The following is a 22068-nucleotide window of genomic DNA, read 5'->3' on the forward strand; positions in this document are numbered from 1 at the left end:
ACCTAACTCAGGCAATCCCTGCTGACACCTCCGGGTTCCAAGAGGCTGCATTCCCTGGGCTTCTTCTGGTTTGGGCAGTGTGCCACTCCATGGCCACACTCATCATATCGGTAACATTGGGACATTCTCCTTGATTTCTTCAGGGTTTGTAGTTGCATGGGTTGTAACCATAAATTGTGCTGCTCTTCAGCACCCCCATGCCCTCTCGAGTTTCTTTCAATCCAGGATCCAGTCCCATTCTTTGGATTCGGGGTTACATTATCTGCAGAATATTGGGCATCCGACCAGTTCCACTGCATCTAGTTGCCTTCTCACCAGAACGATTAACTCTTGGACTGGCTGGGTCCCCTTAACCTACCCACTGATTTGGGGTGGAAGGGCTCATAGATAGCAGTCTGTTACCAATAACTCCATGATCCTGGCTGGTTGAAACCACTCTTTGGCCACATGTATGAAGCCAACCATTGGATAGTGGGCACCTTCCAAACCTGTGACCTCTACTAGCTAGAAGGACAAGGACAGCAGACGTATGGGAACACCATCACCTGCAAGTTCCCCTCCAAGCCACACACCATCCCGACTTGGAACTATATCGCCGTTCCTTCACAGTTGCTGGGTCAAAATGCTGGACCTGCCTTCCTAACAGCATTGTGGGTGTATCCACCCCAAATGGACTGCAGCAGTTCAAGAAGGCAGCTCACCACCACCTTCTCAAGGGCAATTAGAGATGGGCAATAAATGCTGGCCTTGCCAGCAACATCCACATCCCATGAACAAATTAAAAAAGAAATCCAAACTCCAAAGAATGCACAAAACTTGAAGCACATTATGAAAGACATCTATCAAGTTCTTCAACTCTCAGCTTCTCTCAACAGCTGCATCTCCTGAACCTCCCCTTTCACACTCACCTGACTGGGACATGTCCCCCTCCACTCCAGACTCAATTATCTTCAAAGGGGAGGTACTTGAGGGTCTGTAGCTTAGTCAGGGACCAGAGCCTGAATCATCCTGCAGCTGATGTCCCGAAACTCAATCACCCTCCAACAGATGTAATAGATTCTGTTACATTAATATTAAACTCTCTGTGCTGTGCTAACAGTCTTTTTTTACTGCGGTGATAGACTGCAGTGTGCTGGATATTCATGCAGAGATTCCAGGCCAATGCTGGATAATCCCAGAGGTGATGTTCAGAGCCCTAGCAGCCTCCCTTGGTGAAGTTAGCACCATGCCTGCCAGTCCAGCATCCTCACCCTGTGGCAGTCACCACATCTTACCCGATTCCTCTCTGAGTCTTTGTTGATGGGATCCTCTGCCGCCAGAGCTATACTGCTGGCTCCGATCACCAGCAGGATGCACATCTCAAAGTACCGCAGGTTGACGATGAAGTGACACGCCCTGCGCACCCTGCCGAGCCAAAGAAGAACAAACAGTTACTGTGGAAATACCGCTTCTGAACTCCCGCATATTGAAACATCCTCCCTCCCACAATTGATGGGGTGGTCTGCTCACCCAGTTAAAGGCCAAACTGAAAATTGCACCAGACTGGCCTTGAAATTCTAAAAGCGGCCAGCTGCATGCCCCACTCCAGCCCTCAACCCCACCTCCCCCAACCCTCCCCTTTTTGCCTACTTTTTGAATATTCCCTACAGGGTGTCCACTCTCCACCATAGGTCCTTACTGATAATCGTATATCAATTGTGTTTAATTATTTGCAGGTGGAGGGGTGTTAATGGCTGTTTTACAAGAGCATATATAAGGACACATTTACTGAGGCTGCTGGTTGGTTTGAGTAAGGAGCTAGTTTGTAATCTTCATACTGTGAACAAATGCAAGACTGAGTAATGATTGGCTCCAGTTTCATCATTCAACAACTAGCTTTCTGGAATATAACATGGTAGCAAGGGATGGTTGATGAAGAAAACGAAGAAAAATTTTTCACACAGAAAAATGAAATCCCAGGGACTGTTGCGGAAAATGCCAGAACGCAAGTGCAAATTGTTAGGGTCCGATTACCCTCCGGTGTTCTCTGAGTCTGAACTATATGGAAGAATGAAGTGTATATGTGCACACAGGTTTACATCTCTATCTAAGAGGAAACAAGGTATCCTTGGCACCTTGGCGTTGTCACTTCCTACCAGAAGTAAAGTATTTTGTCCGTTGGGTGCTCGTCAATTGGATACTGAGGAAGGGTTGGATCTTCTGTTTGAACTCGTGGATGAAATTTACAAGAAAGATGACCTATTGAATGCACATGAGGCTTGGTCGGACTTTGATAGATTTCGGAAAACAGATGGATACTGAATGGAGGAGTATATCAGGACTTTAACAGACTGTATAAAAGATTGAGGAAATTCAATCTGGAGATCCCTGGTTCAGTGTTAACATTTCAATAGCTGGATTGTGCTAAGGTGTCTCATATGGACTGGCTCTTGGTTCTATCTGGGTTTCAGTTCTTGGAAAAAGACTCCGTATTGGGTCAGATGTCTGCTTCCTTAAAATTCCTAGGAAAACAGTCATTTCCTGCAGCCATGGTAGAACAAGGAGAGCATTCTGCGGTGACAAAGAATTCAGGATTCAGTGATCGGCAGGTTTTGAAATGATCCAGATACTCGATGCAGGCATCAGTACAATGGAAGAGTTAAAGAGAGGTGGATTGAGGATAAACGCACACTTAGCAGGTCTAGCATTTGCAGCAGAAGCCAGAATTGGAACAGCAATAATAGGCAAATGAATTCCAGGAATGCCCAAGGAAGAGTTAGTAGATGCTTCAGGTGAGCAATGAACGGCGGAAAGAGGAGAGGCAGGGTCCTTGAAATGATACATGACAGAATTATAAGGCAGAAGAGGAGGATAATGATGAATCTGAATGAATTGCACCAGTCACAAAGAGTTTTAGTCCTGTGATGAATGTGTTAGCCGCGATGCATTCAATGGTCCTGTGCTAGACAGTGCTTGTATGTGGACAGTATGTGGAACAGATGGTTAAAATGTTGTCTGGATTCACTCAGTAGTGAGGAGCAACACAAGGTTAAGGAGTATAAAAGTACCACTTGCTTTAAGTTTGGTGATAACGACACATTGAGCTCACTAAAGAGAGTAGTAATTCCATGTAAATAGCTGGAGTAATCTACTTTATCAGCACTGCCATGGTCTCTAGACAGATACCTCGACTGTTGAGTAAACCTTTTATGAAGAAGGCACAAATGGACGTTACACAGACAATTTGCTCACCCTTCTTGTCAAAGATTAAAAACCCTGCTAAAGGGTGCAGGTGTGGTTGGTGAAGAGTATATGGGACTAAAAGAAGAGATTAGTGAGAAGTGTGAAATCTGTAAAAAGTTATCGGAGGACGTATTCATCTCCTATTTTAAGCCTTCCATTAGCATGTGATTTGAATGAGGAAGTTGTCATGGATTTAAAAGGTAAGGGACAATGACAGAAATGATTGCATTCTGCATTTTATAGATCTGGCAATCAAATTTATTTCCACAATAATACATAGCAAGGACAAAGGGATGATTATTAATAAAATTTATGGAGAAATGGATAGGGACTGGGCTTGGGGTACCAGCTAAGTTTCTGACTGATAATGGAGGGGAGTTTGATAATGATGATTTCAGAGATATGTGTGAAAACATGAACTTTATGGTTATGAATACTACAGCTGAAAGTCCTTTCATTGATGAAATACTGCATAAAATCTTAGCTGACCAACCAAATGCAAGTTGACAATCACCCTGTCCTGGGAAGTTCATTAAAAGAATTCACTTCAGATGGTTTGGGGATATCGTCCCTATCAATTGGTCAATGGGCAGAATCCCAACTTGCCTTCTGTTACTGTGTGACGGACCTCCTGTTCTAGAAGGTACGACAATTAGTTCAATTTTTTCTGCACATTTGAATGCCTTACATGCAGGGAGACAGGATTTAATCAAGGCTGAGGTCTCGGAGAAAATTCACAGAGTTCACAGGCATTGTATAAGGCCGTCTGTGGCAGTATTTAATTTGGAAGATTTGCTGTATGATAAAAGAGAGGGTCATAGGGAATGGAAAGGCCCTGGTAAGGTAATAAATAGATTGTGATGAAAAGACAGCAGTTATAAAACATGGAAATCAAACTGTTAATCACAGAATCACAGAAGTGTTACAGCACAAAAGGAGACCATTTGGCCCATTGTCTCTGCACTGGCTCTCCAAAGAAGCAATTTACCGAGGGCCACTTTATCTTATTCATTCATGGGATGTGGACTTCGCTGGCCAGGCCAGCATTTATTGCCCATCCCTAATTGCCCTTGAAAAGATGGTGATGCCTGCCTTCTTCAACTGCTGCAGTCCTTCTGGTGCGGGTACACCCACAGTGCTGTTAGGAAGCGAATTCCAGGATTTTGACACAGCGACAGTGAAGGAACGGCAATAAAGTTCCAAGTCAGGATGGTGTGTGACTTGGACGGGAACTTGCAAGTGATGGTGTTTCCATGCATCTGCTGCCCATGTCCTTCGAGGTGGTAGAGGTTGCGGGTTTGGAAGGTGCTGCCTAAGGAGCCTTGGTGCGTTGCTGCAGTGCATCTTGTAGATGGTACACACTGCTGCCACTGTGCGTCGATGGTGGAGGGAGTGAATGTTTGTAGATGGGGTGCCAATCAAGTGGGCTGCTTTGTCCTGGATGATGTCGAGCTTCTTGAGTGTTGTTGGAGCTGCACTCATCCAGGCAAGTGGAGAGCCTTCCATCACACTCCTGACTTGTTCCTTGTAGATGGTGGACAAGCTTTGGAAAGTCAGGAGGTGAGTTACTTGCCGCAGGATTCCTCGCCTCTGACTGCTCTTGTAGCCATGGTATTTATGTGGCTGGTCCAGTTCAGTTTCTGGTTAACGGTAACCCCTAGGATGTTGATAGTGGGAGATTCAGCGATGGTAATGCCATTGAATGTCAAGGGAAGATCATTAAAGTCTCTCTCTTGTATGAGATGGTCATTGCCTGGTACTTGTGTGGTGTGAATGTAACTTGCCATTTATTAGCCCAAGCCTGAATGTTGTCCAGGTCTTGCTGTATGTGGACTCGGACTGCTTCAGTATCTGAGGAGTCACGAATGGTGCTGAACATTGTGCAATCATCAGTGAACATCCCCATTTATGACCTTATGATAGAGGGAAGGTCATTGATGAAGCAGCTGAAGATGGTTGGGCCTAGGACACTACCCTGAGGAACTCCTGCAGTGATGTCCTGGTACTGAGATGATTGACCTCCAAAAAGCACAACCATCTTCCTTTGCACTAGGTATGACTCCAGCCAGCGGAGGGCTTTCCCCCTGATTCCCATTGACTCCAGTTTTGCTAGGGCTCCTTGATGCCATACTCGGTCAAATACTGCCTTGATGTCAAGGGCAGTTACTCTCACCTCACCTGTGGAGTTCAGCTCTTTTGTCCATGTTTGAACCAAGGCTGTAATGAGGTCAGGAGCTGAGTGGCCCTGGCGGAACCCAAGTTGAGTGTTACTGAACACGTTATTGCTGAGCAAGTGCCACTTGATAACACTGTTGATGACACCTTCCATCACTTTACTGATGTTTGAGAGTAGACTGATGGGGCGGGCGTAATTGGCCAGGTTGGACTTGTCCTGCTTTTTGTGTACAGGACATACCTGAGCAATTTTCCACATTGCAGGGTAGATGCCAGTGTTGTAGCTGTACTGGAACAGCTTGGGTAAGGGCGCGGCAAGTTCTGGAGCACAGGTCGTCAGTACTATTGCTGGAATGTTGTCAGGGCCCATCGTCTTTGCAGTATCCAGTGCCTTCAGCTGTTTGTTGATATCACGTGGAGTGAATCAAATTCGCTGAAAACAGGCATCTGTGATGCTGGGGACCTCAGGAGGCGGTCCCACCTTCTCTTCATAGCCCTGCACATTCTTCCTTTTCAGAAAACAATTCCATTCTCTTTTGAAGGCCTCAATTGAATCTGCCTCCACCACACTCTCAGGCATTACATTACAGATCCTAATCACTCGCTGCACGAAAAATGTTTTCCTCATGTCACCGTTGCTACTTTTGCCAATTACCTTAAATCTGTGCTGTCTTGCTCTTGGTCCTTCCACCAGTGGGAACAGTTTTTCCCTATCCACCCTGTCCAGACCCCTCATGATTCTGAATACTTCTATTACATCTCCTCTCAACCTTCTCTTCTTTAAGGAAAACAGCCCTAACTTTTCCAATCAATCTACATAACTGAAATTCCCTGGCCCATTCTTGTGACTCTTTCCTGCACTCTCTCTAATGACTTCATATCTTTCCTAAAGCGTCGTCCCCAGAACTGGCCACAATGCTCCAACTGAGGCCGAACCACTGTCCTATACAAGTTTATCAGAACTGCCTTGCTTTTGTACTCTATGCCCCTATTAATAAAGCCCAGGATACTTTATGTTTTATTAATGGCTCTCTCAACCTACCCTACCACCTTCAATGATTTAAGCACATATTCAACCAGGTCCCTCTGCTCCTGCACCCTGTTTAGAATTGCACCCTCTGTTTTATATTGTCTCACCATGTTTTTCCTTCCAAACTGAATCACTTCACAGTTCTTTGCACTAAATTTCATCTGCCACTTGTCTGCCTATTCGACCAACTTGTCTATGTCCTTTTGAAGTTCTATACTATCCTCCTCACATTCACAATGCTTCCAAGTTTCATATCATCAGCAAATTTTGAATTTGTACCCTGTACACCAAGATCTAGGTCATTAATATATATCAGGAAGAGCAAGGGTCTCAACACTGACCCCTGGGGTGGTCCACTATAAACATAGAAACATAGAAAAGTAAGAGCAGAAGTAGGCCATTTGGCCCTTCGAGCCTGCTCCACCATTCAAAAAAGATCATGGCTGATCGTCTAATTCAGTACCCTGTTCCCGCTTTCTCCCCATATCCCTTTGGCATTAAGAAATATATCTATCTTCAGTCTGAAAAAATATCATTAACCATTACTCTCTGTTTCCTGTCACTCAGCCAATTTCATATCCATATTTCTCCTGTCCCTTTTATTCCATGTGCTATAACTTTGCTCACAGGTCTGTTGTGTGGCACTGTATCAAATGCCTTTTGAGAGTCCATGTAAACCACATCAACAGCATTACCCTCAGCACCCTCTCTGTTACCTCATTAAAAACCTCAAGCAAGCTAGTTAAACACAATTGGCCCTTAACAAAGCCATGCTGGCATTGCTTAATTAACTCATATTTTTCCAAGTGACTAGTAATTTTGTCCCAAATTATCATTTCTGGAAGTTTTCCCTGCCACCGAAGTTAAACTGACTGGCCTGTAGTTGCTGAGCTTATATTTATACCTTTTTGTAAACCAGGGTATAACATTTGTAATTCTCCAGTTCTCTGTCACCACCCCTGAGTCGAAGGAAGACTGTAAAATTATGGCCAGTGGCTCTGCAATTTCCACTCTCACTCCCTCAGTATCCGGTCCTGGTGTTTAATCCACTTTAAGTACAGACAGCCTATCCAATAACTCCTCTTTAACAATTTTAAACCCTTCTGGTGTCTGAGTTACCTTCTCTTTCACTGTGACCTTGATAAAGGCATCTTCTCCCTTGATAAAGACAGATGGAAAGTATTCACTTCATACCTCAGCCATGCCCCCTGCCTCCATGTGTAAATCCCCTTTTTGGTTAAGGTTCATTCCTCATGGTTAATTTGGATCGATTACAAACTCTCAGAGGGTGGTACTGCCTGAAAGGGTAGTAGAGGCAGAAACCCTCAACTCATTTAAAAGGTGTCTGGATATGCACCTTAAGTGCCGTAACTTGCAGGGCTACAGACCAAATGCTGGAAGGTGGGATTAGACTCGATGGCTCGTTTTTCCTCCGGCACAGACACGGTGGAACAAGTGGCCTCTTTCTGTGCTGTAAACTTTCTATGATTCCATGATTCTAAGGAAACAAGGCACCTTGAACCTCAAATGTTTTTGTGTTTTGTGATGAAGGTCCTGAGGAACAGAATATGGTAGGTCAAGGGTTGGATAGTAGCACTGTGAGTGATCACGACACACAAGACAGAACTATCACATCCAAAGGCCAATTACCCAGAGTACTCGGCTGACATTTATTCCAGAGGGGTCTAATGAGTGGAGGGATGTGACAATTGTGAGATGTGCAGGAAACCTACTGGTAAGTTTAAATATTGGTTGAATGGTCAAGATGATGGCCAAGAAGTGAGGTCCATGGACTGACAGAATGGGGTGAAAGAGCGGAGGGTAAGAAAGCACAGTGCAAGTTCTAACAGTGGGACTGGAAGTGACTCTTGCAGTAGGAAGTGATCACATACTGGAGAAAGAGCCTCCAATAGTGTGAGAAGGAGATCTCGCAGTAGTGGTCCTGACAGACATCAAAGTGCAACTACAGGCCATGGCTTGAACAGATTACACAATGAAATGAAGGCTAAAGACAGTCTCACAGCAGCATTAGAAGCAGAAGTCCTCGTGACTGTGGCGTTTTGGTGGCTGCCAATAAACCTGAGGATAAACTAATAAGAGGCAAAACAGAAGGAATTAGAGAGTTGGAGAGAGTTTGGTGTTTATTCTGAGGTACCAGATAGGGGACAGCCAGCCTTGTCACATAGATGGATTTGTGCTGAGAAAGTCCTTCCCGATGGAACTTATAAGGCTAACGTGAGGCTCGTTGCGAGGGGTTTTGAAGAGTGACTGGGTGATACCGATGTTAGAGTGGACTCTCCCTCAGCTGGAAAAGTAAACCTGGAAATCTTTTTGGCTCTTTCGGCCACATATTCATGTTGGGCGACACAGTGGCGCAGTGGTTAGCACCGCAGCCTCATAGCTCCAGGGACCCGGGTTCGATTCTGGGTACTGCCTGTGCAGAGTTTGCAAGTTCTCCCTGTGTCTGCGTGGGTTTTCGCCGGGTGCTCCGGTTTCCTCCCACATCCAAAGACTTGCAGGTGATAGGTAAATTGGCTGTTGTAAATTGCCCCTAGTGTAGGGAGGTGATAGGGAATATGGGATTACTGTAGGGTTAGTATAAATGGGTGGTTGTTGGTCGGCACAGACTCGGTGGGCCGAAGGGCCTGTTTCAGTGCTGTATCTCCAAATAAAAATAAAAAACGTAGATCAAGTGACATAAAAGCCGCATTTCTGCAAGGTCATACTTTTCAGAGTGAAATGTTTCTGAAACCACCCAGTGAGGCAGCAGATACAGAAGGAAAACTATGGAAACTGAACAAATGTGTCTGTATCCTTAATGCTGCTTCCAGGGTGTGGTATTTCTCAGTGAGATCTGTTTTATCGAAAATTGATTGAGTTCAACTAAAAGCAGATCCTGTAATGTTTTCTTGGTATCATAAAGGGAAACTTTCAGACATCTTCATGATGCACATTGATGATTTGTTCTGGAGTGGTACCGTGGAATTTGAGAAATGTGTTATTAATAAGATTAGGGCAGATTGGGAGTCAGGCTTGTGGGGCCTTTAAATATATTGGTTTAGATATTAAGCAGACTAAGTCTGAAATAACTTTAAATCAACAATCCTATTTAGAGAGTATTACTACCATCCTGGTTAATCACAGAAAGCAGAGACAGACCAATCGTGGAGCTTGATTGGTCAGCTGAACTGGTTTTGCACTCAGACTAGATTAGATGTTAGCTTTAACGGGCTTAAAAGTGGATAATCCCCAGGCCCAGATGAGATGTATCCCAGGCTGTTATGTGAGACAAGGGAGGAGATAGCAGGGGCTCTGACACAAATTTTCAAATCCTCTCTGGCCAAAGGAGAGGTGCCAGAGGATTGGAGGACAACGAATGTGGTACCATTATTCAAGAAGGGTAGCAGGGATAAACCAGGTAATTACATGCCGGTGAGTCTAACATCAGTGGTAGGGAAACTATCAGAAAAAAATTCTGAGGGACAGGATTAATCTCCACTTGGAAAGGCAGGGATTAAGCAGGGATAGTCAGCATGGCTTTGGCAGGGGGAGATTGTATCTAACAAATTTAATTGAATTTTTTTTGAGGAGTTGACTAGATGTGTAAATGACGGCAAAGCAATTGATGTAGTCGACATGGACTTCAGTAAAGCTTTTGATAAGGTCCTGCATGGGAGATTAGTCAAGAAGGTAAGAGCCCCAGGGCAATTTGGCTTAGTGACAGGAGGCAGAGGGTGATGATCGAGGAATATTTTTGCGATTGGAAGCCTGTGACTAGTGGTGTACTGCAGGGATCTGTGCTGGGACCCTTGCTCTTTGTAGTGTACATTAATGATTTAGACATGAATATAGGAGGTATGATCAGTAAGTTCGCAGGTGACATGAAAATTGGTGGTGCCATAAATAGTGAGGAGGAAAGCCTTAGATTACAGGGAGATATAGCTGGGCTGGTAAGATGGACAGAGCAGTGGCAAATGGAATTTAATCCTGAGAAGTGTAGGAGGACTAACAAGGCAAGGGAATATACAATGGATGGTGGGACCCGAGGAAGTACAGAGGGTCAGAGGGATCTTAGTGTACTTGTCCATAGATCACTGAAGGCAGCAGCACTGGTACTTAAGGTGGTTAGGAAGGCATATGGGATACTTGCCTTTATTAGCCGAAGCATAGAATATAAGAGCAGGGAGGTCATGATAGAGTTGTATAAAATGCTAGTTAGGCCACAACTGGATTACTGTGTACAGTTCTGGTCACCACACTATAGGAAGGATGCGATAGCACTGGAGAGGGTGCAGAGGAGATTCACCAGGATGTTGCCTGGGCTGGAGCATTTCAGCTATGAAGAGAGACTGAAAAGGCGAGGGTTGTTTTCCTTAGAGCAGAGAAGGCTGAGGGGGGACCTGATTGAGGTATAGAAAATTATGAGGGGCATTGATAGGTTAGATAGGAAGAAACTTTTTCCCTTAGCAGAGGGGTCAATAACCAGGGGGCATAGATTTAAGCTAAGGGGCAGGAGGTTCAGAGGGGATTTGAGGAAAATTGTTTTCACTCAGAGGGTGATTGGAATCTGGAACGCAGTGCCTGAAGAGGTGGTAGAGGCAGGAACCCTCACAACATTTAAGAAGTATTTAGATGAGCACTTGAAACGCCCGAGCAGACAAGGCTACGGGCCAAGTGCTGGAAAATGGGATTAGAATAGATAGGTGCTTGATGGCCGGCACAGACACAATGAGCAGAAGGGCCTGTGACTCTAATGTGCGGAGTTAAGTACAGCAATGAAACACAGTAGAGTTGAGATAAAAAAAACAGAAAATGCTGCAAATACTCAGCAGGTCTGGTAGCATCAGTGGCAAGAGAAACAGAGTTAATGTTTCAGGTCGATGACCTATAGTCTGATGAAAGGTTATTGACCAAAAATATTAACTCTGATTCTCTCTTCATAGATGCTTCCAGACCTGCTGAGTATTTCCAGCATTTTCTGTTTTTATTGCAGATTTCCAGCATCTGCAGTATTTTGCTTTTATTACACTAAAGTTGAGAATGTTTTAAGGACAAATAAAACATTAAAAAATTAAATCTAGAGGAATGCGTGCTCAGGTTCCTTTCCTTAGGTGACCCAAAGAACATGAAATTAGTCATTTTTAGTGATGCTTCACATGCTAATCTTGCTGATGGATATTCGAATGCAGCTGGTTTCATAATATTTCTGAAGGGTGAAAATGGGAAATGTTGTCCTTTAGCTTGGCAATCTAAGAAAATAAAAAGGGCTGTTAAAAGTAGTTCAGGTGCGGAAACATAGGAACATAGGAGCAGCAGTAGGCCATTCAGCCCATCAAGCCTGCCCCTCCATTCAATATGATCATGGCTGATCATCCACTTCAATGCCTTTTTCCCACACTATCCTCATATCCCCTTTATGTCATGTATTTAGAAATTTGTCAATCTCTGCCTTAAACATACTCAATGACTGAGCTTCCACAGCCCTCTGGGGTAGAGAATTCCAAAGATTCACAACCCGATGAGTAAAGAAATTTCTCCTCATCTCCGTCCGAAGTGGTTTCCCCTTTATTTTGAAAATGTATCCCCTGATTCCAGATTCCCCAACAAGGGGAAACATCTTACCTGCATCTACCCTGCCTACCCTTTAAGTATTTTGTAGGTTTCAATGAGATCACCTCTCATTCTTCAAAACTCTGGAGAATACAGGCCTTGTTTCCACAATCTCTCTTCATAGGACAGTCCCACCATTCCCGTAACAAGTCTGGTGAACCTGCGTTGCACTCCCTCTATGGCATTAATATCCTTCCTAAGGTAAGATGACCAAAGCTACACACAGTACTCCCGGTGTGGTCTAACCAAGGTTCTATACAATTGAAGCAAGACTTCACTACTCCTGTACTCAAATCCTCTTGTAATAAAGGTTTACATACCATTAGCCTTCCTAATTGCTTGCTGCACCTGCATGTTAGCTTTCAGTGACTTATTGACAGGGACACCCAGGTCCCTTTGTACATCGACACTCTCTAATCTCTTACCATTTAAGAAATACTCTGCACATCTATTCCTCCTACCAAAGTGGATAACCTCACATTTTTCCACATTATATTCCATCTGCTACATTCTTGCCCACTCACTAAATCTGTCCAAATCCCCTTGAAGCCACTTTGCATCTTCCTCACAACACACATTCCTACCTAGTTTTGTGTCATCGGTGAACTTGGAAATATTACATTTGTTCCCCACATCCAAATCATTGATATATATTGTGAACAGCTGGGGCCCAAGCACTGATCTCTGCGATACACCAAAAGTCACAGTCTGCCAACGTGAGAATGACCTGTTTATTCCTACTTTCTGCCTGTTAACCAATACTTAATCCATGCCAGTATATTACCTCCTATCCCATCTGCTTTAATTTTGCTAACCAACCTCCTGTGGGGGACTTTATCAAAAGTCTTCTGAAAATCCAAGTATACCATGTCCATCAACTCCTTTTTATCAAATTTTTTATTTATTTAGAGATACAGCACTGAAACAGGCCCTTCAGCCCACAGAGTCTGTGCTGACCATCAACCACCCATTTATACTAATCCTACAGCTGTTACAAAAATTTCTAAATTCACTTGAAAAAACCCTTCAAAACACTCCCATAGCGGATGCAGAGAGCAAGTGGGCCCACATCAGAGACGCCATCGATGAGTCAGCTATGGTAAACGTGTGAAGCGGAATGCAGACCGGTTTCAATCTGATAATGAAGAGCTGGAACCTGTCTTAGCCGCTAAGCGAATTGCACTGTTGAACTACTAGAAAGCTCCCAGCGAGTTAACATCCGCAGCACTTAAAACAGCTAGAAGCGCTGCCGAAAGAACAGCTAGGCATTGCGCAAACGACTACTGGCAACACCTATGCAGTCATATTCAGCTGGCCTCAGACACCGGAAACATCAGAGGAATGTATGATGGCATTAAAAGAGCTTTTGGGCCAACAATCAAGAAGATCGCCCCCCTCAAATCTAAATCAGGGGACACAATCACTGACCAACGCAAGCAAATGGACCGCTGGGTGGAACATTACCTAGAACTGTACTCCAGGGAGAATGTTGTCACTGAGACTGCCCTCAATGCAGCCCAGCCTCTACCAGTCATGGATGAGCTGGACAAACAGCCAACAAAATCGGAACTCAGTGATGCCACTGATTCTCTAGCCAGTGGAAAAGCCCCTGGGAAGGACGGCATTACCCCTGAAATAATTAAGAGTGCCAAGCCTGCTATACTTTCAGCACTCTACGAACTGCTTTGCCTGTGCTGGGACGAGGGAGCAGTACCACAGGACATGCACGATGCCAATATCATCACCCTCTATAAGAACAAAGGTGACCGCGGTGACTGCAACAACTACTGTGGAATCTCCCTGCTCAGCATAGTGGGGAAAGTCTTTGCTCGAGTCGCTTTAAACAGGCTCCAGAAGCTGGCTGAGCATGTCTACTCTGAGGCACAATGTGGCTTTCGAGCAGAGAGATCGACCATTGACATGCTGTTCTCCCTTCGCCAGCTACAGGAGAAATGCCGCGAACAACAGATGCCCCTCTACGTTGCTTTCATTGATCTCACCAAAGCTTTTGACCTCGTCAGCAGATGTGGTCTCTTCAGACAACTAGAAAAGATCGGATTTCCACCAAAGCTACTAAGTATCATCACCTCATTCTATGACAACATGAAAGGCACAATTCAGCATAGCGACGCCTCATCAGACCCCTTTCCCATCCTGAGTGGCGTGAAACAGGGCTGTGTTCTCGCACCTACACTGTTTGGGATATTCTTCTCACTGCTGCTTTCACATGCGTTCAAACTCTTCAGAAGAAGGAATTTTCCTCCACGCAAGATCAGGTGGCAGGTTATTCAACCTTGCCCGTCTACGAGCGAAGACCAAAGTACGGAAAGTCCTCATCAGGGAACTTCTCTTTGCTGACGATGCTGCTTTAACATCTCACACTGAAGAGTGTCTGCAGAATCTCATCGACAGGTTTGTGGCTGCCTGCAACGAATTTGGCCTAACCATCAGCCTCAAGAAAACGAACATCATGGTACAGGACGTCAGAAATGCTCCATCCATCAATATCGGCAACCACGCTCTGGAAGTGGTTCAAGAGTTCACCTACCTAGGCTCAACTATCACCAGTAACCTGTCTCTAGATGTAGAAATCAACAAGCGCATGGGAAAGGCTTCCACTGCTATGTCCAAACTGGCCAAGAGAGTGTGGGAAAATGGCACACTGACACGGAACACAAAAGTCCGAGTGTATCAAGCCTGTGTCCTCAGTATCTTGCTCTACGGCAGCGAGGCCTGGACAATGCATGTCAGCCAAGAGTGACATCTCAATTCATTCCATCTTCGCTGCCTCCGGAGAATCCTTGGCATCAGGTGGCAGGACCGTATCTCCAACACAGAAGTCCTCGAGGCGGCCAACATCCCCAGCTTATACACACTACTGAGTCAGCGGCGCTTGAGATGGCTTGGCCATGTGAGCCGCGTGGAAGATGGCAGGATCCCCAAGGACATATTGTACAGCGAACTCGCCACTGGTTTCAGACCCACTGGCCGTCCATGTCTCCGCTATAAAGACGTCTGCAAACACGACATGAAGTCCTGTGACATTGATCACAAGTCGTGGGAGTCAGTTGCCAGCGATCGCCAGAGCTGGCGGGCAGCCATAATGGCGGGGCTAAAGTGTGGCGAGTCGAAGAGACTTAGCAGTTGGCAGGAAAAAAATAAGAAGCGCAAGGGGAGAGCCAACTGTGTAACAGTGCCGACAACCAAATTTATCTGCAGCACCTGTGGAAGAGTCTGTCACTCCAGAATTGGCTTTTATAACCACTCCAGGCGCTGCTTCACAAACCACTGACCACATCCAGGTGCTTACCCATTGTCTCTCGAGATAAGGAGGCCTAAGAAGAAGAAGAAGACATTAATCCCATATTCCTACCACATCCCCACCTTCCCTCAATTCCCCTACCTATACTCGGGGCAATTTGTAATGGCTAATTTACCTATCACCTGAAAGTCTTTGGCTGTCGGAGGAAACCGGAACACCCGGCGAAAACCCATGCGGTCACAGGTGTAACTTGCAAACTCCGCATAGGTATTACCCAGAATCGAACCCAGGTTGCTGGAGCTGTGAGGCTGCGGTGCAAACCACTGCGCCACTGCACCACCCAATTCTGTTAGTATAATCCTCAAAAAACTCCAACAGGTTCATCAAACATGATTTCCTGTACATAAATCCATGTTGACTATGTCCAATCAGATCATTATTACCCAAGTGTCCATTTATCATATCCTTTAGAATAGATTTTAGCATTTTCCCAATGACTGATGCAAGGCTAACAGGTCTGTAATTCCTTGTTTTCTCTCTCCCTCCCTTCTTAAAGAGTGGCTGTTGTGGAGACAGTGTATATGGGGTTCTATTTGTCAAATATTTTCAGTGAGATTCTGTACAAGTGGTGTACTGAAGAGCAAATACCCATTGAATGTTATGTAGATCAGTGCATATCAGTGCATAAGACAAGGATAAAGCATTCGCAATCATCTTCATCCAGAAGTGCTGAGTGAATGATCCATTTCGGCCTCCTCCTGAGGTCCCCAGCATTACAGATTCACTCCACATGATATCAAGAAATGGCTGAAGGCACTGGATACTGCAAAGACTATGGGCCCTGACAACATTCCGGCAATAGTACTGAAGACTTGTTCTCCAGAACTAGTCATGCCCCTAGCCAAGCTGTTCCAATACAGATACAACACTGGCATCTTCCCAGCAATGCGGAAAAATGCCCAGGTATGTCCTGCACACAAAATGATGGACAAATCTGACCTGGCTATTTACGTGCCATCAGTCTATTCTCGATCATCAACAAGCTGATGGAAGGGATCTTCGACAGTGCTATCAAGTGGCATTTGCTCAGCGAATAACCTGCTCACTGACGCTCAATTTGGGTTCCACAAGGGCCACTCATCTCCTGACCTCATTGCAGCCTTAGTTCAAATATAGACAAATGAGCTGAAAGCTAGAGGTGAGGTGAGAGTGACTGCCCTTGACATCAAGGCAGCATTTGACCGAGTATGGCATCAAGGAGCCCGAGCAAAAACTGAAGTCAGTGGGAATCGGGGGAAAGCTCTCCACTGGCTGGAGTCAAACTAAGCACAAAGAAAGATGGTTGTGGTTGTTGGAGGTCAATCATCTGAGCTCCAGGACATCACTGCAGGAGTTCCTCAGGATAGTGTCCTCGGCTCAACTATCTTCAGCTGCTTCATCAATGACCTTCCTTCAATCATAAGGTCAGAAGTGGGGATGTTCGCCGATGATTCCACAATGTTCAGCATCGTTCGCAACTTCTCAGATACTGAAGCAGTCCGTGTAGAAATGCAGCAAGACCTGGACAATATCCAGGCTTGGGATGATAGTGGCAAGTAACATTCCTGCCACACAAGTGCCAGGCAATGACCATCTCAAACAAGAGAAAATCTAACCATCTCTGCTTGACATTCAATGACATTACCATCACTGAATCCTCCACTATCAACATCCTGGGGGCTACCACTGACCAGAATCTGAACTGAACCAGCCACATAAATGCTGTAGCTACAAAAGCAGGTCGGAGGCTGGGAATTCTGTGGCGAGTAACTCACCTCCTGTCTCCCCAAAGCCTGTCCACCATCTACAAGGCACAAGTCAGGAGTGTGATGGAATACTCTCCACTTGCCTGGATGGGTGCAGCTCCAACAACACTCAAGAAGCTCATCACCATCCAGGACAAAGCAGCCCGCTTGATTGGCACCCCTTCTACAAACATTCACACCCTCCACCACCAACGCACAGTGGCAGCAGTGTGTACCATCTACAAGATGCACTGCAGCAATGCACCAAGGCTCCTTCGACAGCACCTTCTAAACCCGCGAACTCTACCAACTAGAAGGACAAGGGTAGCAAATGCATGGGAACACCACCACCTGCAAGTTCCCCTCCAAGCCACACACAATCCTGACTTGGAACTATATCGCCGTTCCTTCACTGTCGCTGGGTCAAAATCCTGGAACTCCCTTCCTCCCAGCACTGTGGGTATACCTACCTCACATGGACTGCAGTAGTTCAAGAAGGCAGCTCACCACCACTTTCTCAAGGGCAATTAGGGATGGCAATAAATGCTGGCCTGGCCAGTAACATCCCCCGAACAAATAAAAAAAAAATTGTTCCTTGTGGGATAATGTACAGACTAGAAAAAGTGTGAGCAAGACACAGTTACGTATTGATCTTGCTGGATTGAAACAAATGCCGGAGAGAAAAGAAATCTCCAAAAGTAAATGGGTAGATGCAAGTCATCAACTATCTGACTGCACAAGCATTTCTTTTTCTAACAGAAAGAAATTGTTCGGGGTCCTAAGGAGGGGTGTCTCACAATGTTTTGCTTTGTACAGAATATGAAATTTATTTTCGTTTGTTTTGGAATGTTTCTGCATGTTAAACTCTAAGTTTTATTTAAAGAGAAACAAGGGAATCTGTTAATCATATGTCAATTGTGTTTAATTATATGCAGGTGGAGGGTGTTAATTGGGGTCTTATTTGAGCGCTTGTAAGGAGACTCTTACTGAATCTGGTGGTTGGTTTCAGTAAGGAGCTACATGTTTGCAATCTTTCCTCTGTAAATAAATGTAAGACTGAGTAATGATTGGCTCTAGTTTCATAATATAACAACTGTCTTTCTGGAGTTAACCTTGTTGGGAATCAAAAATCACATCAAAGTAACAAGTGTCATAGGATTCGAGTAGGCCAGTCACCCTGTCGAGCCTGCCTGGCCATCACGGCTGATCGTCTATTAACTGCAGCGACCTTCCATTACTGTTAATGTGCTTCCCCAATAAAAATCCATCAATCTCAGTTTTGAAATGTTCAGTTGATTCCCAGCCTTAACAGCTTTGTGAGGGAAGAGAATTCCGGTTTTCTACTCCCCTTTGTGTGAAGAAATGCTTCCTGACATAATTCCTGAATGGCCAAGCTCTAATTTTAAGGTTATACCCCCATGTGCTGGGCATGTGACCTGCCTCCTGACAGTGCACTGGAGTCACTCAGTGAACCATGTACAGTATCTTGTCGCAGCCACTGTGTAGATTCCAGGCCCTTTCTGCCAGCCAAAGACAGGGATCTTTATCACAAGAAGGGACAGAGCAATCAGTACTTTGCAGGATTGAAGAGACAGAAACAAGAGTCCCACATTATCTCAGCAATCAGATAATATTGGGATAAGCTGTTGTGACGGAAACCACACCTACCAAATGGAAACATATTCATTTCATCAGATGGGACACAACATAAACTTTTTTTTGCTGGACATTGCACAAAACTTGTTTAAAAAAGACCACAGAGTTGGACAGGTGAAACATAGCTTCACGTTTGTGTTCTGAGCGACAGCTGAATAGAGAGTCAATGGGAGTGCTCACTGGTTCAATTAACAAGATTGATCTCGGCAATCAGAATAATCAATCTTCTTTGTCTGTGTGAGAGCCAGAGCTCCACACACCACCGAGTGTGACTGAAGAACTTTGAGAATCAACAACCCTCGTAGACGATGCTGTTTCAAACAAAGAGATGGTCACATGACTTACCTGCTGGCCAGACTGCAATTTGAAGACCAAAGAGAAGAAAGGTCTCTCTCCCTGCCTCTCTCTCAAGAAAAGTTCCGGGGGCTCACAGAAGCTACTTAAGCCTCAAGACAGAAGACATATTCAGCCTTCTGGTATAAGCGAAGCAAGTTTCAAAGTATACATTGGGCCCCAGTGAGAACGACAAGACTGCAATTCCAACCAAGGACTTTACAGCAAAACTAACAACAGTAACTGAATTCCATTTACAACTCCAACCACCCCCTTAATTCTTTCTCCCTCTCTGTATCTATTTGTGTGTGTGTTTATCTTGTTTGCATGCTAGCATAGTTGCATCGCGTAGTTTAATAATTTTAACCGAGTTAGAGTGCTAAGGTTAATAAACTTACATCTTCATGTCTAAATCTGAGAAAACCTGTCTGGTTGATTCATTTGCAATTACAATTAGATAGCAATGAGTAAGGACTCACTGAGGTGTTAAGCGAAAAACACTGTGTTTTAAAAGTAAAACCCTGTTATGGCCAAACCAGGAAAGGGCCAACAAGGGGGCCTGAGTCCCCTTCCTCACCCAGTCATAACAGAAATTTGAGGTCCAGTAATTTGGGGATTGGACCCACAGACAAATGAGAAATTGGAAGTGGGAAATCAAATTGATCCCAATCAAAAAAGGGAAAAGATTTCAATACAGGTTTTCTTGCGGTTGTGTGTACTAGAATACTAACATGTCCATGACCAAAGCCAGTGTGCTCCCAAAAGCAGGGTGAAGTTACTTGGGATAAGTTAAAAGCACTGTCTATGAAGGAGTTGAGGAATATGTCTGAGCAGTGTGGGATCACTTTCCGTGCCAAAGCTAGGAAATCGGAACTCTTAAAACTAGTGGCCAACCTCTTTTCCCTCGCATCTGAAGAATCAGAGGCAGGGTTAGAATTCGAGTTAGACAGGGTAATATTGGAAAAGATACAATTGGAACAGAGGAAACTTGAATTAGAAGACAGGGAAATGGAGAGAGAAGAGAGAGAAAGAGAGTGGAGATACAGGTTTACCCCCTGTTGCCGGATGAGTTTATCAAATTATGAACTGACTAAAAGTGTTATCCTCCGGCATATGAGCTCTTACTGGAAGCCGACAGCCAGAAGTTCTGAACTCTCTGAAAGCAGACTGATCAAACTTATCTGGAGTTTGAGAGAAGTAAACAGCTGGCTTTTGACCAGTGGTTGAGGACTTTTAAAGTACAAACCACGTATGAAAATCTCAGAGAGGTAATTTTGCTAGAGGAATTTAAAAACTCTTTCCCCCTCTCCATAAAGACCCATGTGGAGGAACAAAAGGTACATAGAGCAAGGCAAGATGCAGTTCTGGCTGATGAGTTTGCTCTCATTTTCAAGTCGGTTCCCCAGGGGAAAACCTTTCCTAGTCACCCCCACAAATCCGAAAAGGACATAGGGTGGGAAGATGTCCTGGGAGAGAAAGAAAAGCAGGACAGACAGGAGGCCCTCCTCCAACTAAATAGGATAGTGTTGTCAGCTGGAGTGACACCCGCAGACCTGTGTACTTCCATTGTAATAAGGCAGGTCATCTGAGAGCTGACTGCTGGAAACTACAGGGAAAGCTCATAGGGTTAATTCAGGCACACCCACTCAGTGAAGGAGAAGGGACACTGATGGAAACTTTTAACTGCAGTAATAGTAAGACCCAGAAAGCTTACTGCTGCAAGTGCAGAAAAATTTAATGGGATTCCTGAAGGTTATCAGGATTTTGTGTCTGAAGGGAGAGTAACCCCATACCCCTCGAGTGGGGCAAGCAAATCCACAGTAAACATCAGGGACACAGGGGCCACTAGATCCCTTTTGCTGGGAAAAGGCCTGATCTTTCCCCCAGAGAGTACAGTAAACACCAGAATGGTGGTGAATGGTATTGGAGGGCATTATGCCTGTACCTTTATATCGGGTGCACTTGGACCAGTGACTGTAGGGATTATCCCTAGTTTGCCTGTGGACGGGATTGACCTGGTCCTAGGTAATGATCTGGCAGTGATGAAAGTGGTAGCTTCCCTAGTGGTGATAGAGAGACCAAAGGAGGTCAGAGAGACAGGGCAGTGGCAGGAGACGTTCCCCTGCAGTTCCCCTGCTTGTGAGTGAATCGGGCCATGATCAAAACAGCTCCCCCAGAGGAGACTGAATTGGCACTGCAGGCAGATGACCATGAGGTTGGTCTGTCTGAGACTTTCTTTAGAACGTTAGAGGACCCAGGGAATGGATTAAATGGATCTTCCCTAGCTGAGGCTCAGCGAGCTGACCCAGTATTGAGAGAGTTAGCACAGGCTGCCCAGTCTGAAAGTGAAGCAGAGGATGTCCCTGTTGACTACTGTTTAAAGAATGAGGTACTGATGAGGAAGTGGAGTTCTCCTCACAGACCTGAGGCCAAGTAGTGGACAGTGGTTCACCAGTTGTGGTGCTGCAAAGGTACCGGAGAGAAATATTAAGAATGGCCCATGAGATTACAGTGGCTGGTCATGCTGGTATATGAAGAACCACATAAGATAGCAGTTTGACTGGCCAAAACTCCACAAAGATGTGGTGGAGTACATGTAGGAGTTGCCACATGTGCCCGGTTGAGGGGGAAACCCAACCTACAGTGAAACCTGTGTCCCTAAGTCCGGTATCGGCTTTTGGGAAATCCTCCAGCAGAGGGCTGGTGAATTGTACGGGACTCCTGCCGAGAACAAAAGGATACAGATAGGCAAAGGTCTGGCAAAAGGTTTGAGATGAAGGAGGAAAAGGGGACAAAGAGGAAAGGTTAAAGGAGGTCCGGGAGGATTCCCAAATGAAAACCCCTGCTGTGTGGTCAGCCAATCCTGAAGTGTTGGAAAAATTAGACCCACATCCTCCTATGTAAATGCAGACACTAGAAGCAGCCCACCAGAGTTGTTAACAGCATTTACAGAAACCTGCAAAGTAAAAGAAAGCCCTCAAGAGAGAAGGTGATGC

At 45.1% G+C, this 22068-nt stretch overlaps 1 protein-coding gene across 1 annotated transcript in view; it reads right to left on the reverse strand.

Moving 5' to 3' along the window:
* The window catches only part of LOC137373269 (probable voltage-dependent R-type calcium channel subunit alpha-1E), a 1486297-nt gene that overhangs the window by 260004 nt on the left and 1204225 nt on the right, over nt 1-22068 (reverse strand). Inside the window, exon 23 of the mRNA XM_068038118.1 lies at nt 1275-1404. Within this exon, the coding sequence (XP_067894219.1) occupies nt 1275-1404 (130 nt within the window). The remainder of the gene's footprint in view (nt 1-1274; nt 1405-22068) is intronic.

This window comes from Heterodontus francisci, chromosome 8 (genome assembly GCF_036365525.1).
Source record: "Heterodontus francisci isolate sHetFra1 chromosome 8, sHetFra1.hap1, whole genome shotgun sequence".
NCBI lineage: Eukaryota > Metazoa > Chordata > Chondrichthyes > Heterodontiformes > Heterodontidae > Heterodontus > Heterodontus francisci.